At 38.6% G+C, this 18642-nt stretch overlaps 1 protein-coding gene across 2 annotated transcripts in view; it reads right to left on the reverse strand.

The window, feature by feature from the left end:
- Nucleotides 1-677: 677 nt before the first annotated feature.
- Nucleotides 678-18642, reverse strand: part of gabrg2 (gamma-aminobutyric acid type A receptor subunit gamma2) — a 41385-nt gene continuing 23420 nt past the window's right edge. The window contains exons 7-10 of one of the 2 annotated variants that reach the window (XM_085421054.1): nucleotides 8588-8740; nucleotides 6671-6876; nucleotides 5226-5249; nucleotides 678-2609 (exon numbers count right to left, since the gene is read on the reverse strand). In XM_085421054.1, coding sequence (XP_085277180.1) covers nucleotides 2331-2609; nucleotides 5226-5249; nucleotides 6671-6876; nucleotides 8588-8740 — 662 coding nt within the window. In that variant the 3' untranslated portion in view covers nucleotides 678-2330. The remainder of the gene's footprint in view (nucleotides 2610-5225; nucleotides 5250-6670; nucleotides 6877-8587; nucleotides 8741-18642) is intronic. The other variant, XM_085421055.1, reaches the window with a different exon arrangement.

Below are 18642 nucleotides of genomic sequence, written 5' to 3' on the forward strand. Positions count from 1 at the left end.
ACTGAAGACAGATTCAGACTACTGGGTGGTAGCTTTGTAACACAACAGGACAACCATTTAATACAAAAGGGAAAGAACTGTAAGAAATATGACATTATCTGGTAAATACATATATTTGTATAACCAGAGATGCTTTATTTATTTCAGATGTCAAGACCAAAGCAAACCAATGAGATGGCTGGAAAAGTGAACGCAATTAATAGTCATTTAGACAAGCAAATGTTCTTCTTCTGGTGGCTTGGGAACTGTTTTTGTATATTTATATATATATTTTTCATTAAATAAAGTCTACTACTCAGAAGATGCACAACAGGTAATGCTGCAAGCCACTAATTTAACAAATATAACAGATTGACAGGCTTTTGTGAGAGTAGTGTACACTGATCACAACAAAACACAAGATAAATAAGCTCAAGCTCCATTGACACACTAAACAAAAATGTATCTTTGATATAAATGACAGCACTCTGCGTTTCTTTTCAGGGGCTATATGAGCATAAAATGCATTTTCTTTCAAGAAATAAATAAATGCCAGCAATGGATAAATAAATAAATACCCCAATTCCCCCAAATATTCTACATGGTTGGTAAAACCATAATATAATAGGTGTGATATACTTTACGTTGATATAATAGCAATGCTGAAATGACAAAATATATACCCTTTACAAAATATCCCAAGGGCTTGACCAGTTTTTTATTCATAATTTATGTACACAATCAGTGAGCTCTCCATTAGTTGCATACTGGTGCCTGCTGTAAGGGATCTGTAAAGTGGATTGTACTGTATCATACATAGCATTTACAGTTCAGAAATGTTTCATTTATTTTCTGCTCTCTATACATTCAGACATTTGATTAATGGAAGAAAAAAAATAAATACTGAAACAATACCAGACTTCTTCTCAGCCTTTTGAATATCTCTTCCCACTACGAATGAGATACATTCTCAATGTGATTCTTCTCAAAGACACAGGAAATGAAATGCTTGATAAAAAAAAAAAGGTTACATCTGTTCTTACGCTTGAATAAAAGCCTCGTTTTCTTCTTGTAATCTTAGCAGAATAACAAAGAGAATGAACCTTTAACTGCAAAGATTGCACAATGCCCTACAGCTGTCTGTAGATTAGTTGAAGTATCCTCAAAAGTAAAACTCAGGCTCTGAATATCCTGCTGCAGTTACCACTCTGACAAACTTCCATAACTAAAAACACAATAGCATGGTGTCATGTTGCAAATATGCACTTTTACAGCAACCGGAGAAAGGGATGAAGTGTAAGCTAGTGGCTGCAAGGTAATTGACTAAACCAGTTTTCTGCCCTGGGATGATCCTCCCACCTGTAATCGTGAGGGATTCCTCAACTTAACATTTTCACTGTGTCACTTTCTGAATTTTCATAAAAAAAGAAGAGTATCCTGAATGATTATTAGTGCTTGTTTTCTTATTTTCCATAGCCAACAGTAGAAGACCATAAAATAAGTTGCTTTTTGGCCCGAAAGGTGCATGCAATAAATGTAAACCACTATGCAATAGTAAAATATATACAGTGTCTGTACAGTAGAAGTCCATAAACAGCATCACCACACTTTGACCACACTAAACAAATAAATTTGAAAAAAAAAAAAGTAATATTCTCATGTCAGTGTCTAACAGCTCTGTTAAAGTGCTTTGGATTTTGTTTTTTAGTAAGTGAACAAAGAAGTATGAACATAATTAAAAGTACAGTCAATGCAAAAGATGTTATGTATTATTACTCACCATAAACTGGTCACACTCTTTTTGTTTTGATTTAGTAATAATCATTTATAAAAACACATCGATATCACTTTGATTTCTGCAAAGCACTCTGATCTTCTTTTTAATTGTCCTCTGAAACCTATTGACTTTTTCTGATGAATACTTGATCTGACATGATCCAAACTGCTGTTATTGAATTACTAATTGGTTCTTGCGAAATGATCTTTTATCTAATAAAACAACTGGTAAACCCCCCATTGAGACGTATCTTTCAAATTTCTAATTCAAAAATAAAGTGGTGAAAATGAAACAAAACTTTGTTTGATCTCTTACACAATCCATAGTTCCTCAACACATCTATAAACCTTTTCACACCAGTTAAATGTAATGCTACAACATTTGCAATGTCTGTCAGAGTTCTTTGATAAAATAAACGAGATTTAATTGGATTAAAACAAAAGAAATAGAAGAAATGCTATAATCAAATCTCTGGGTATTTCAGTGGGTCCCCTCCTCCATAAAGTCACTCGTTGGCGCAGAGCATATGTAGAATGTAATGGACTGTATGATAAGGCTGGATACACACCTGCGCCTAGAGATAGAGATAGGAGACCCAGTAGACCAGGTTGAAGAGAGCAAATGCAGTGGGGAAAAAGATGCGTGCATAAGAGTCTATCTTGGCGATGCGAATGTGCAACCTGCCGTGCCGCCAGGCTCCGGAGCGACAGTCCTCGAAACAACAGAAGAAGCTAGTGCAGTCCTTTCCATCCAGACATTCATAGCCGTACTCCTCGTCTCGCTCCTGCATGTGCGTGGCGTTATTCATCTGAATGGCAGTGGCCGAGCGCGGACGGATGTCCACCGTGGGTGTCTGCATTTAACAGGACAAAATGACGCAATTAGCCACCAGAACCTGAGAAAGCTCTAATGAAGACTTCACTGACATAACAAGGGACCTCATTTGAGCTACCATTTTTTGTCTTCTTCTTCATTTTCAGTCATTAGTCAGCAGAATGTAATTTGCACCTTTAACTTGCCAATGGACCCTTTTAGCGTCAAGAAATACAAATAGACCTATAACTACCACCTGTAGTTGTAATTAGTGAGGCTTAAAATGACAAAGGGTCTATCCCCATGGAACCCATGATGCAAATTACACCTTTGGGCTAGGGTGTAATAGGCAGCTGAAGCAATCAGTTAAATTTTAGTACAGTGGTCCATACTGCTTTACTTGCCAGCTATACAAAGCTAGTGCTGGGCAATGGGCCCTCCATTTCTTATTGTGATGCTCTGCATTCAAAACATTACATTAAATAATCCTACAAAATGTCAACGAAAGCAGATGATTATTCATATTTTGTTCTGTGACATTTTAAAGATCTTTTTAACACTCAGTGATTTTGGAACAGAATGGATGTTTTTCTGAAAATTCATTTAAGAGATATGTTGTAACTGGCTTATGATGCATCATGTAGCTAAGAGAAAGCATGTGCTGGCAATTATGCAGCACAAAGCTCAGTATTTTTCCAACCTACTCTTTCTGTAACTAGATGGGTTAAAATAAACCCTCTTTTCAATCTGTGCTCACCACTGCAGGGCACACGGCTTTCATTTGTTAAGGTTTCTAAAATAGGACAGTGACATCAGTCACTTGTTGGTCCTGTCATTCTAAAGAGAGACAATTAGTATTCAAATAGACCATTTTCATTAGCCTTTATCTTCAAATGCCATGTCACCTTTGCACAAATTGGAAGTCTTGCTGCTTGGCAGATTAAATGCTTTTCTTCCCTTTGACAAAAGTTTCCTTGACCTTGCTGATAAACTAGGGTGTCAGCCTCATGCTTTAAAAGGAGTCTGTTAGTTAAGTGTACTCCAAGAATTTCGTATGCTCTCCCACTGTAAAAACTAAAGATTTAGATTATTTCTCAGATATTGTCTCCATTATGGAGAGACTATAGATAGCTAACAGGGACGATAATCTATAATTTTGCACTCCATATTTGGAGTGCCAGTGTAGTCTATAAGTGACTGCACTTACACTCCAATTATAGTTTACAACACAAATTCATATTCTGTTTTGTGAGAATATAAACACTTTTAATGAGTTAACAACCATCTCAAAACGGCGAATGCTTTTTGTTTTCATCTGCCTCATTATTACTTTTGTTCCTTTTCAATATAGTATATAGAAAAGGCATGTTTACTGCAAAAGAAAAAAGAATAATATAAATGCAGTTTTAGTTTAATACACCTCATTATCTGCTGTAAGCATGCAACCATAAACAAGCTTAAAATACAGCTCAAAATAATGTTCATTCCCTGAAACTGAAATTGCCCAGCACTAGTGCAAAAATCTGCTGACCCTTTGAAAAGGATACATAACCACAACAAAATGACGCACAGGTTAGTTTCAGCATTTTGTCCTCTTAACGGACCATATGTGAAGTTAATGACGGGATTAGCAGAGCAGGTTATGCCTCCATTCTCAAAGGGGGATTGGTTGCACTGAAGAAAGCGCAGTGGAAGCTCAAGCAGAAGGAGCATTAACAGCATCCCGCCGCATGGCCTGGTCAAGCTGGGCAATGCTGAGTCGGTGTTAGCAAAAGATATAAAGAAATAAAAACAAAGAACCAACACAGTGGCATTTGCAGCTTTAACCGACTGAAAGGAGACAACCGCTCTGAGAAGACAAAAGATTCAGAAACACTCAGGATTAATACTGCTTATCTAGCTTAAGCTGATAATTTGTAGTAGTGTTTCCACATTGCAAGTGGTGATTTTTAACAACACATTTAGATTCCTGGAAATCTAACTAATCTTACTTTAAATTATTTAGTCTAGAAAAGTATCAGCAGTTTGTGGTTTAAGCTAAATTTAAATCTTTGCTTGCTTTCGCCTACCCTGGACGCTTGTTAGGTGTTTGTCTCACTGTGTGTTAATCCTTTAAATGGTTTCCAATTTAATTTAGACCTAGCACACTGCATGGGTTGTCTATTTCAGTCTGTTAAGGCTCTGCTGACTCTATAGGAAGCGTCAGGTTGAGAAGCCCAACAAACACACAGGTATAGATTAACTGGCAGAAGAAGGGAAAGAAGAGGAAGCTATTGTAGCAGCTGCTAGTTCGCTGTGGTAACAACAACAACAAAGAGTGAAACAGGACAGAGGGAGCCAGAATTAAGTCCACACTGAGCCTGGAATATTACATTCTTCCTGACATGGGATGTGTGGGATGCTTATTTGAATTTTAAACACTGCAAGTATGTCTGGCTGGCTGCCTCCGCACTGTGCACTGCAGAGCGCCCTTTTTAATGCTATCTGTGATACCTATTTAGTAAATGAGGAAGAGTACAGTAAGAATGCAGGTAGATAAAGAGGGAATATAGAGAGGTGTATCAGCTTTAGAACAGACAGAAAAAAGCAGTGAGGTACTGGGGGCTCAGAGAGCCAAAATGCAGCAGACACATGCAGTCAGACACAGGCAATATACCTTTGAGGAAAAGAGCCGGAGGAGCTTTTGTCCCAACAGGAGAAAAAGAATATGTGGAATTGAAAGAGAGTAACACAACAGGACAAAACAAAACAGAACAAAAACACAGAATACATGTAAACAGAGAATTAAGAAAATAACCATAAAAAATAAAGAGAAACACAAAGAAAATGTGTGATAATTACACATACTGCACTATTTAACTCAAAATGGAAAGAGAGGATATATATTGCAAGGAGACATACATATTATGAACGGACACAGGGGGAGATGTATGGTAGGATACATGTATTTTACATGCTTCTTAGGCCAGCACTGCCTTAGGAAAACATTACATTCACTTTAATTCAAGCTTTACAAACTCCTTGCGACTGTGACTTCATCGTATCTTCAAGTTTTTAATTACACAGTACTTCACTAGCTTTGTAGTCGGTGTCACTATACGTAGTTTATTTAATTGTAATTCCTGAGAATATTTCAAATTCTTCAAAGGGTCATATCACATGTAGCTGAAACAGCAAATAGTAATGAAATACTAAAATGGAAGAAAAAAAGAAAGCCTCTCTTTGCTTGACTTGGTCTTCCCCTCTGAAATAGCAAACTAGCACTACACCTTCCACTTCATTATTCCTTTATTCACCCGCAAGACATTCTGACTATATGCAAAACCTTAGTTACAGAGCCTACAGCTAGATCAGCTCAATTTTCACCACTTTTCATTTGAATGGTTCTCATCAACACATGGTGGTGTACTTGATTTAAGCTCTAATATCTTTCACTGAAAAGCCTTGTTAAAACAATTATTATCCTTCCCCCCCAAAAAATGGCTGGAACTTTGTCTTGCCATAAAGTAAATACCACCAGAGGTATATTTAAACATTTTTTTAATTAAAAATTGTTCCTCTTACACAAATCAACTTTAAATGATTAGAGAAAAATTGCTAGTTTTGCTATATACCATAAACATCCTCCAAAATATTAGGTCAGAGATCATGGTCCTTAAACTGAGCTGGCATGATCTCTTGGGAGCTTAAGACTTGTAAAGTATGAGGCAACTCAACTGTCATGTGACCTGGATCTAAATTACAACTGTAGCAGATGTGTAGAGGATTATGAAAGATTTGACCTGCTTGCATTACTCATTGAGTAATTTGGGGTGGCGGCCATTGGGAAAATACTGTCTTAGGAATTCTAAGCACTGTAGAGCTTTTTTGCACCTTATTCCAGTACTGTAACAGAGTGGGGGAGGGGAAAAAACATGTGAAGTGATAATCTGACCATTTATCTAACTAATAATTTAAAATACACATCTCAGAAATAGTAAACACTTAATTTTAAAACGTTATTTGTGGTCTCATTGTTAATTCGAAGATCCATAGTTGAGAAACTCCTAATGATTAAAAATGAAAAAAAAAAGTTCAGTTTAGTTTTGGAAAGACACCCACCGGATTCTTCTTCTTCTTGTCCTTTTTGGCACTCGGCTTTCTGTTGCTGACAAAGTAGTGCAGTGTGCCGTACTCTATAAGTGCGGCGAAGACGAAAATGAAGCAGACAGACACAAAGAGGTCCATGGCTGTCACATAGGAAACTTTTGGAAGAGATTTCCTGGCAATAGTACTCAATGTGGTCATGGTCAGCACTGTGGTAATGCCTGGTAATAAAATAACAGGAAAAAGGAAAACAATCAGACCAGTTTTAAATAATGACAGATTACAAGTTCGATTATTCTTGCTATGTATAATTTACACATCCCAAGTTCCTATTATATGTTTAAAAATGCTCTCTTCATATGCATGATGTCTATGCACTGTATATTGTATCAGTATAAAAGGCTAAAAAAAAGTGTCTTTTGATTTGTTAGCTCTTAACACTGGAATAGCCATGTGGGAATAGCGAGCAGCTGTTTTACTGTTGCCTTGATCCACATAGCTACTTACTGGATGACATTTCAACTGCAATTGACCACAACAGTGACATACTGCATTGCTATATCCACCATCTGCTAACCCTTTTACTCACTCTGTTGGGCTCTAATGATGATGTAGATGGAGGCAGAGTGATGGCACATGACGAGGAAATGTGTTTGTAAGTACACATACACAGCAGATTACCAACAACACCATCACAATCCCCAAACACCAACAAAAAAGCAACTAACAAGCCCGCCTTCTTCCTCCCTTTTAAATAGACCATACGTGTTAGGGGACTCGCTTCGTATATAAAGAAGATGATTTATGTCTAAATTTAATGTGGCCTGAAGGATATCAGTCTGCGCCAAGATTAACACTGTAGTACTGTGAGTGAATTGATATATTTCTGGATGGCATTGAAGGATTATGAATTATGTCATCTGAATTAATCTGCTTCCTAGCCACCAGGCTCCACGCACCTTCTGCATCATGTTTTAAAAAGGAAATTAAGACATTTCCCTCTTGGTATAATTTTAGCAGGGAATTAACTGTGTTATTACTACAACTGCAAATCACGTCTGGACTCCAGAGGCTGAAAAACAAGAAAACAACCTATTTTTAGAAAGATTAATGACAGACAAAGCAGTGATGGTAGGAAGGTGGAAAGGGGATTTTTGGCCAGAAGGGATTATTTTACATAAAGTTACTCCTTCTAATACTAATAATCACACCACATGGACTTCAGGCCAGGTTTTGGAGCCTCGAGGGTCTAAAAAAAGCTGACAAAAGAATATTTTTTCTTACTCCATCACAAGAAAACCTTTGAGAATGTCCATTAGGGCAAGTTCAAAACCTGAAAAATTCTCTTGAAATTCTCCTTTTTCCCCCTCCCCTTGGTACATGCAGGGTGCCTCTTTGCATTCTGTGAGAAAGCCACCTGCATTATTATTGTGCTGACGAGGCATCTCTGCATCTTCCTTTCTGCATTGCATAATTAATGCCTCATTAAGGCATGCGTGCAAACATATGTGCTAGGACAGGCTCTTCTAATCAAGATGCACTAGATTCCTAAGCAGATGTGTTGCCCCTGACTGGAAACAGCGTATGTGAAAAGAGAAGACAAAATGAAAAGAACAACAAGAAATGGGAAGCTTGAGCAGACTGTTTTACAATATGAGTGTGCTGCCTAATCACCACAGAAGTCAGATGTGTTTTACCAGGGGGAGTAATTAAAGCAAAGATTGTGTCAGGGTTAAGTGGACTGATTGAAAAAAAAAGAATTAAAGCAATTCTGATAAAGCCTTGTGATTTTTACACAAAGGAGACATATCTATAAAAGAACAAAAAAAGCAAAAACATTTAATTCATATTCATTTTTCTTTGCTGATGAACTTGCATACTTTTGCTTTAAACAGTCAGAGGCAGCAATGACATCATGTTTTTTTTCCTTACCTAATGATGTCCTGGCAGGCACTGCATCCTTGTTGATCCAAAATGAGACCCAGGAGAGGACAACAATAAGTGTGCATGGGATGTACGTTTGGATTGTAAAGTAACCCATTCTCCTGCTCAGATCAAAGTACACAGTCAGCACCACATAGTCTCCTGGACAGACATACAATACAAGAAGAGGGTAAAAAGAGTGAGAGCATGGAAATGTATAACAAGGCATCAGGAAGATAACACACGAAGCATACAGTTTACTGTGTGCGTTATTTATGTTATCATGTAGTGTAAAATATGCAGAACTGAGAAGAGTGATTAGTATCAAGAACTGATTCACAGTCCATACAGAAGTACTGTAGGACCAGTGCGAGTTAAGCAATTTCACACTGTCTGCTTATGAAGAAGGCAGCTCAAAGAATGCTGTCAAGACAGAAACACCAAGCATAGATTAGACAAACTGTTAGGTCTTCAATACTTAATGTTGTGTAACCACAGTCTTGACTGCATGTCTGCCCAAGGCAACCTGAGATCTAAAATGGAACAGAGCGATTCAGAGAGCTGAAGCTGGACTTGCTTGGATGCACAAACACAAACGCTTGTCTCCTGCCAGTATTTAGCCGGAACATGAACACCACCGTCCAGCTGATGATGAGCCATCCCTGGGCTGGCTAGCTGACTCAAGCAGATGTTGGGTGTTAAAAGGTTGAGGTTAGCTGAGCCCAGAAAGACCTGACCCCGACAATATGGATGATCTAGCCTGCCTGTTTAAAATGCATGCTAAGCATGCGTGCCAAACATGCGAGGACTCGCAAATGCACAAATGTTCACACACACACTTTTCAAATGTGAATCTAACATCCTGTAATGAGGTTGAATTGATCATGATCATCTAAATAGAAAGACAGTCATGTTGGAACACGCACAAACACACACGTTGCCTCAGCTTTACAACACAGCTTTACTTGCCAATAGCTACTGTCCATTTTTTTTTTTTGCTGTCTACCAATGCACCTGTCTGTTTCTGGGAGTCTAATGACAGTTCGCTGCTGGCCTCCAGCTCAGTCAGATGTCTGCTAATTGATTAACATCACACAATTAACTGTGTCAAGAACCTCCCCTGGCCTCTCGCTATGGCTTGTAACCTGTGGGGCAGGAATATACTCTCTGATATATCTCCGTGCGCGTGTGTGTGTGTTTAAGCACCCATGGCACACCATAGCCTATGCAGCTGGGGAATGAACAGCTGGCTAATAATTTCTCTCATGAGAAAGGGCACACAACACATACTGCAGTGGAAAACAGCCAACATCTGTGTATTTTTCCATTAATGAGAGACAGAGAGAGAAAGCGAGGAGGCTGTCAGTGTTTATTATGTCTGCGGCCATGCGCAGGCTGTATATCGCCACAGACCTCATAGCAACTGCACAAGGGCCAAATCTTCGTGATGTATTCCAGCACACACCCCTTTCATTCACCTGGCCATCGATGGCGTCATCAAATAAGCACTGTGTAATAACCCCAGCAGCACAACTATAACTGTTCATATCGCCATGTGTGTTTTCTATCGATGCAGGCAGGTGCACGAGATATTACAGTGCACTGACTGGATTTGTAAGATTACAGGAGAGACACAAAGGCTGCTCTCAGGGGTCAGGCGGCTCAGTGTTTTGTTTTTATTAATATTACATTAGCAGGGGCCCAAAACCGAGACCCTTGACAGCTGAGAAGCCTCCAGTTTATACGCTTATTTCAGCTTTGTCAGCAGCACAAAGCCTCCTTCAGATTTTCCCAGACTCATAACAATAATGGAGTTTCCACCACAGGGGTGAGGTCGGTTGGTGTAAGACCCTTCTGCTCCATGCTTCTCTTCATCTGTTTGCTGGTTTCATTACAGGCCGCAGCACTTGCCAAAAAGACACTCTGAGGAGGTGTTATCGACCGATGCCCTTTATTCTGGCAGCGCGATGTGTTAGTATCAGAACGTCTGCCATTACAGCCCTGTAGTATTGCAGCAGTTTGTTAATCATGTCTCTAGTCCACTCAAAACAAAATGGCTTCCAGCTCCCTGGCTAGTTTAAGTTCATCACGCCACAACGTACTTTAACTGTAAGTAAATTTAGTCCCTCAGATTTAAAGTCACAACACTCAGGTATATTGTTGTGCAGCGCTTTGTAAGCCTTGTCCCGAACATTGCAAACACAGAGGTGATGCTTGTATTAAATATATGCAAAATCAGTGTTACAGAAATATTTTCAACCCATTGTGACAGAGAATCAAAGTGGGAATAATAGTGTGAGAATTTTAAACTTGATCCCCCATAAAGTGTCATTCAGTGGTGTGAAGAATTATCTGTGGTATGAATCCACACGCTCATTGGCTAACGGCTAATCACACATCAGCAGCCAATGAGTGTGCGGTGTCACATGTTGCATTCCTAAATGTTCACCTCAATGCTTAAATACCAGAAATCCGTGGGTGACATTACAACAGCTAAGACCATCTTTTACACTGTCTATGTTGTTTACGTTTGTAATTACAAATGAGCATCTAATCCAACAGTAATTGAATTAGTATCACAGCATGGAGATTTTTGAAAATCTTGTAGGAGCATTTAAAAAAATCAACAAAGGAGAACCAGACTAATGCTTTAAGTTCAATTATTTCTGATATTTGTACCTTTTTACATTTGTTGCTGTTGGAAGAACAAAAGTTTGGTTTTGCCAGCATTCCTGCATATCTCAGTTTTTGTATACTTGTCCACTTGTGTACTCTCTGATATAGCTCAGTGTTTGTGTGTGTGTGTGTGTGTACATGAGGTTATATTCTACTGCGCTGGAGCTGGAATGTCAATCATCTAAACATCTATGTCCACTCTCCCTCTAACTGAGGTGCTCAAACTAATTTTAACTCAAACACATGAGGTTTTTTCTATCTTCACAGTGTCTCTAGAAAGCGTTCCCTTTCTAACGCTGCTAATGCTACCGATAATAATACAGGTGTGATACTATTTATTAGATCTCACAACTTTCCATGTGCATCTAATAATATCCACATGTTCAGTGATACACTAAGTCTTTGATTCATCTTCATCATTGCGTTCAACGTCATGTTCTAACTTCTCCAGTAACACACAAATCTCACTTTCTCCTTTCTTTGCCACTCTTTCACTGACATTCGTGCCAACCCTTCCAGTCTTATTGCATAATTGCACCACTATCAATTCAGCCCAACCTTTTCTGTTTATAATTTAGGAATGATGAATGGTGATGACAGCTGCGTGGGGAAAAAAAAAAATCAACCACGCAGCAAAAAGCTCAAAACTATTGTTTACATTAAGATATGTTTTCACCTATTTTTATTAGGATCACACGTTTTCTTGGCAAAAGTGAGTTACTTCGAGCTGATGCAATCTACAAAAAGCAATAAAAACTCGGCAGGCACGATCATTCATTAGAAAAGAGTGTTGCTTTATTGTTAAAAGCCGCAGAGACAACACACTAGATACAATTAGACGCACACAAGAAACAAAAAGAGGATCAGTCTTCCAGTATGAACCTTCTACTGTGGTGTAACAGTAGATACATTTTATTATAAACACACATTTGCTCTATCGTTATGTGTTTGATACACGAGTATACACAATCAGTGTGACCATACAATATTATAAAATAGCCCCAGTAGGTCAAAAGAATGAAACATTTTAATTCTGGATTGCTGACCTTAGGGGAAAAAGAATGTCATATGAGAATATCATTCTGCTGGCAGCCAGGCTTTAAATTGGTGTAGATATGGATGGGCAGGGAGGACCTGAGGCACATGCTGGCCATCCAGTGAAAGCAGACAAACCAGACACACTGCAGAGCTGCTGACAGGCTGTCTTACTGAGCTCTTCTCCTGTCAAGGGTCATGTATATCGGAGGTGACAGCAGATGCTATTGTCCGTTTGTGAGAAAGAAAGGAGTTTTGTTAATGACCAGCGTAAAGCCACGGCTGGTTGCCAGGGTCAACAAGACGAACAGGCAATGTTAACGCAGCACTTTCGCTGACATGACTACAGGTTATGTAGAAGTGATTAACTAGTTGCAATCCCTTTGCATTTTGCCTCCATAGCCTACAGAAGCTATTCTTCCCCGACAGTGGGCGGCAAGATGATGTCACAGGAAAAGAAAAGAAAAAAAGAAGAAAAAAAAAAGGATTAAAAAAAGCACCGCATTGTCATGGTGAGTAACTGCGGCAACACAGCAGCATGATTAAACACCAGGCAGGAGTCTACACAGTTTGATTGCCTTGTTGTTAACATTGTGTTTACTGTGACAGGGACAGATGATTATCCCTCTCCCAGACACACTAATAGCTCTCAAATTATTGAGAGCAAGACTGTTTGTAGGATTTATGACAGGTAGTCAGAAGCTGGCGAACCTATTTTCCATATAATTATTTGGCCAGTTTAGCAAAAAAAAAGAAAAAGAAAAGGGAAAGGTAACACAAATTAATAAAACTTAAAACACTAAGCAAGGATTTTCAAGGTATTTACCCAAGGGCCCTATTTAAAATGAGGCCTTAAGCTGAAAATGTAGAGGCTACATTATCGCAGTTTTAATTTTACATTTTCATTTATGCTTCAGTGGCTCGTACGAAACACATTTATAATTAATCAAATCGCCACAGCAGGTCAAGGGACAGCTGCCTATCATGCCAATTTGGTATTCCAGTGTGGGCTGCACATTTTTGTGTAGAAAGTATTTCATCTGAGGCTATGAAGAACATCTTGTTCATGTTTCATCCTTTTTCAAACCCCGTAAAATATTGTATTTCTCTAAAGAATCTTTAAGGCATCTAAAACGTGTGAGTTTATTTCTGTCATATCACATAATTAAAAACAAGGACAAGACATTCCTCACTTATTTCTTGGTCTCCCCTCATTTTATCAGTTTCCCAGCTTACCTTGTCTAAAAATGGCTTCATTATTTCTTATTCACACACTGAGTAGAGATGCGATTCACACTCATTACATAAGCTTGAAGTTCAAACTCTCACTCGTTTTATTCCAGTGTTTAATGCATCGCTTCCCCCCCCACCACCACCACCCCGAGTCTCATTTTCTGTTTTAATCACTTTTGGCTGGGTGACAGGACTTATTCGCACTCAACAGTCACGACACTAGTGGAAAGACTTATTTGTGTTTCTTAAAAAAAAAAACAGTTTGACTACAATTCAAAATAAACAAGTCGTCTGGTAAAAGGTGACAAGAACAGAGACAGCACGGCTAATAATCACAGAGGACTTTTTCAGAAGCCGTAAGTAAGGGGAGCTAATCAGTTTAGCTTCATATTTGTATTTTAAAAAGGAAAGTAAAGTCTAAAAACACACACGAATGAACTGTTGACTTGATACTTCTAGACATGTAGTCAGAAAGAAAAAAAAGCGGAGAATATTTGCAACTGTTCTCAGTAATATAGTAAAGCGCATATTTATGATTTAGCTTTTATGTTTTGCTTTGGTACACACACACACACATACACATATACACACACAGCAAAAATAACAAGTTGTTCAATTTAAATAATTAACAGCAGCTAAACTATTTTTATGTCTGAGTGTCTGAAAGCTTTCCGGCTAAATCTAAAATTCAAGGACATGGTGGCAGAGCATATATTTGCATAAGTAAGAAACAATCAAGTGTAAAAACATCAGAGCATTAAGATTTTGTCATCAAATATTCAACTGAAGAGAAATCTATAGGTACCTCCCGATCCCTTTTAGAAATGCCAGCAATAATGGCACAATATACTGGTCCACAGTATATGGATGTTTAAATGTATATTGGATGGATAAGCTCAGAGAAATACTCTGTGAGACAAGACAATCAGTGCTCATTGTACTGCCAATAGCTTTGGGCTATTACAGATAAGAGCTTTAGATAACTGGTTTTAAGCTTTCAGTATTATTAATTATATCTGGCTTATGAACTTTATTGCCCAAAACTATAACACTAATTTATGCTTATGTATACTCAGTCTAAGTGGTGCTGTCTTAAATACCTTAACAATCTAAAAATCTTGCATGAAAAAACTTTCTTAAAAACAGCATTTTTATTGGAATATATCTATTTGGCAAATGTGCTCCGGGTGCTTAGATTTGCACATTATTCCAGTTATCTTGCATGTACATTGCGCCTCTTGGATAGTTTCACTGAAGCTAAAATATTCATGTAAAGGAAGGTTAATCCTCTTTGTAAACAGAGTCCAAGCTGGGGTGACTTGAGATTTAATTTCACTGCAACCTATGTTAACCTTACCAGTAATAGGTCTGCTTGTGTGTATTAGCCTTATTAGCATAACATGCTCCTTCCAAGGATGTGTATTGTAATATCTTATGCCACATATGACATATTGATACTAAAGAGTTTTGATACAGTAACAGAAAAAAAAAACTGTTAAGTGGGTGCTTAGAGTTTGGGTGAGGTGCCATGCGGTGTCACTATGATTATTATTCATGGGAGTCTGCTTACTCTGTTTAATGGCAACTGTAAGTTTTATCCTCTTATGGTGTATATTAACTGGCCAGACACTGAGTATTTCACAAAAAATCTAGCCTTGTGGCTAATTACTTTGAAACACTAAGTTGCAGATTATTACCCAAGGCTAATAAGCTGACTGGGAAGAATAACTAGGGCTCTGGCACGAAACTTTATAACAGTTTATTGAGCAATGAGGGGCTTGCCCTAGGAACAATTGCTCCACAGAGCAGAACTGCTTTGAGCTGCTTTTAGCCTCCAGACCATCTGCATCCATCTAAACCGGGTCACAAGAAGAGATCCCAGAAGTTCATTTGCATTTTTACATTTAGGATTTAGTAATAGCTGCAAAATAGCTAAAAATCCCTCCTTCTCCACAATTCTTTGTGATGACCCAGGACATGAAATTTAAAGCAAGTTTCTGGCCATCCATACCACTACATTACACATAACGATCGATTAAAAATATCACTTTGTATTGCCCTGGCCTTAAAACTGTAGAAGGTAGAAATATATAGCCCTTTTTCCCATAAAAGCACTCTCTGAGAGACAAACTGGAAGGGTGCCTGCATGCACATCCATTTGTGTGTGCACACGCACATGTACACATGCATGTGCATTCTACCCCCCAGTCTCTCCATCCACCACATAAGAAAAATGAGCACAATAACGGTGCATGAATGTTGAGATTAATGCTCCAAAGGTGAAAGTATTGTGTTTAATGCTTAATCCATTATCTATGCTACATCTTCTCTTACAATGGACTTTTTTTTATAATTTATACTAATAGTTTTCTTTTGGTATTGGCTCAATCTTTTAAATAGAAAAAATAATAATGAATAACACTAGTGTTGTAGCATCGTTTGGCATCACTAGACGCAGTTAAAAATGTGAGAGGGCAGTGACACTCAAGTATTAATGTTAAGATGTTAAGACTTTGTCAGGCTGCATAGACGAAGCAATGTGCTGCCTTTGATAACATTATTCTGTCTGCCAGCTACTATCACTCACTGTCTTCAGTTCTTCTCCCTGTGTTCTGTATGGTCTGTCCACCACAAAATAACAAATATCTAACACAGATTGGACTGACAATATAAAATCTCAGACAGATTTAAAAACAGAAAAATCTATTTTTCTAAATCTGCGTTCCTTTCATGTCCCCACAGGCAGCCTTTTACATGCAGGTGATCAATGAGGAGGGAAACAAGAGTCTTATTTTCTCAACGCAATCTCTTCTCCTATGGCCTATCCCCATTCCCTGTTTTTTCATCTTTTTTTCCAGGTGTTAATTACTGGCTTATTAGACTGTTGACTGAGAAAGGCAGAAAGAAAGAGAGCGATAAACAGAGGGGGAGGGGAGGATGCATACAAAGTAGGACACAGGAATACGCCAGGTCCAAAATAAAAATCATCTCTTTGTATGAGTGCACAAGGGAGAAGGGCTGGAGGCGGAGGGACTCTATAGAGCCAACACTCGTAAATATGAATACTGTTAGTGTATGGGGCAGGTGTATGGAATGTGTATATGGAGCATGGGGGAGGGGATGGGGGGAGTCTGAACTCGTATTTGACTTCACAAAAGGAGAATTCTGGCTGAGTCAGAGCATTTTCACTCCCACTCCTGCCCATCACACCCATCAACCAGAAGCAAGAGGGAGAACTCACAGTGAGAGGGGGTGGGGTAGGAGAGGATTAGGGAGAGTCGTTAGTACTGCAACAGAGTCACAGCATGGATAATAGATTGTTTCAGTGCTTCTTAACCCTTTAGAAACTATAAACCTCTAAGCCTTCAGTCACACACGCTCTAGACTGGCCAGTGACCACATGTTATCAGGTTCTGGTTTGTGTTGTATTTTTGCAAGTTCAAAGCTGCTCAATGAGGAGTTGGCAAATGTTTGCAGACAAGTAGGTATCTTGCATGCGAACTGTGGGTGACTGCTGCTATCTGGTAGTGACCAAAGCAATCACAATGAGATTATCGGAGCAGCACTCTACACTTCTTTCCAATCAATTTCACCTACAAACCAGCAACTACTTGCCAACCTGTCGAGGAACACACATCTTTCCTAGCAAACTGTTGTCACTTCACTGACTTATGTGACTGTTGCTTTGGCAACCCATTTTCACACCAACTGCCACCATCCTCCAGCAGCCACTTGCTGACTGAGGCCATATATATATATATATATATATATATATATATATATATATGATGCTGATTTGCTTTTCATCACCAACTTATCCACTAGAAAGTAAAATAAAGTGAAATAATTTCATACAGCATTCTGGATCATATTGTGTGTTATTTGATCAGGGATTCAAAGTCCCAATTTAGTTAGTTTTATTGCCTTTTGTCTCATTCCATGTTTTCTTTAATTAACCCTGGCAGGCAGTGACAGGCATTCTTGTCTCAACTGTACAAGCTTCTATGAAACTTGGTCATTTTTCATCTTTACATTGCCTTGAATTTCTGCAGTTGAACCTATATGTGACATAAGAATAACCTTGCCTGATCTGGAATAGCAAGACATCAATGCAACATCTTCACATCTTTGTCATGTTTCTTTAAAATATATTTAAAAAATAATTTTATCTATATTTAAAAATAAAACCCTGTTGAATGTGATTTACCCCTGACACAGAACTAAAATATTAATAACTTCTAAAAAAAAAAAACCTTTTGGGGGTTCTGTATGTAAGATGACTCAAATGTAATATGGAGAGAAGGGTGGAGAAAAAAGTCCAGATGACGTGGGAAAACAACAAATTTAGCATAAAATATTTTACAGTTCGGATCTGTTTCGGTGAACCTGTATTTTCGAGTTGTCAAGTTGTGGGTGCCTGAGGAATCGATGTTGAATGCCTTTTACAGAGCTACAGGGCTAAAGATGCAAGACTGATTTTCTTTGTCATGCTATTAGCGGAAACCCTTATCACTTTAAAGCAACTGTCTGTATATGAATGTATATATGTGTTCTTGTGCATGTGTGTTTTCATGCATTTTCATTGCTGACTGCTTCCTCTTTCTAAGTCACTTCCTCTCGACCACAATGCCTCCAGATTTGCCCCATCAAAGAATCATCTTCAAACTGAGGAGCTCTGTAAGCTGGAGAAGGCCACTGATGTGTCCCTGGGCTTTCTCCACTCAACCTAAATCACACAGGCGGACGCACACAGACAACAGCACTGCACTGCACGGCATGGCTTTTGGAAGGTCACTCTAAGAATAGCTTCCAATACATAAAAAAAAGGCTCATATCCAGTTGGGAGCACATGCTGAAATGTGCATGCAAGCAAATGGACACAAAAAAACATGCAATAATTCATGGACAAAGGCACGGACCAAAGCACTCATACTGTCAAACACACACAGATATGTTCCACTGGCTGATGCACAAAGGATATATTTGTGCTCAGCTAAAAGGACAGGAAATTAACCACCTCATGTCCGGCCCAGAACGTCTCACATTCACTACTAAGGAAAGTAAAGTTAGCTGCAAAAAGGAAAGACGGCTAATGGCATTGATTTCCTTTATGCTTGGAA

This window comes from Rhamphochromis longiceps, linkage group LG10 (genome assembly GCF_057381845.1).
Source record: "Rhamphochromis longiceps isolate RC_006_pf linkage group LG10, R_longiceps_female_GT1.1, whole genome shotgun sequence".
NCBI classification, from domain to species: Eukaryota; Metazoa; Chordata; class Actinopteri; order Cichliformes; family Cichlidae; genus Rhamphochromis; species Rhamphochromis longiceps.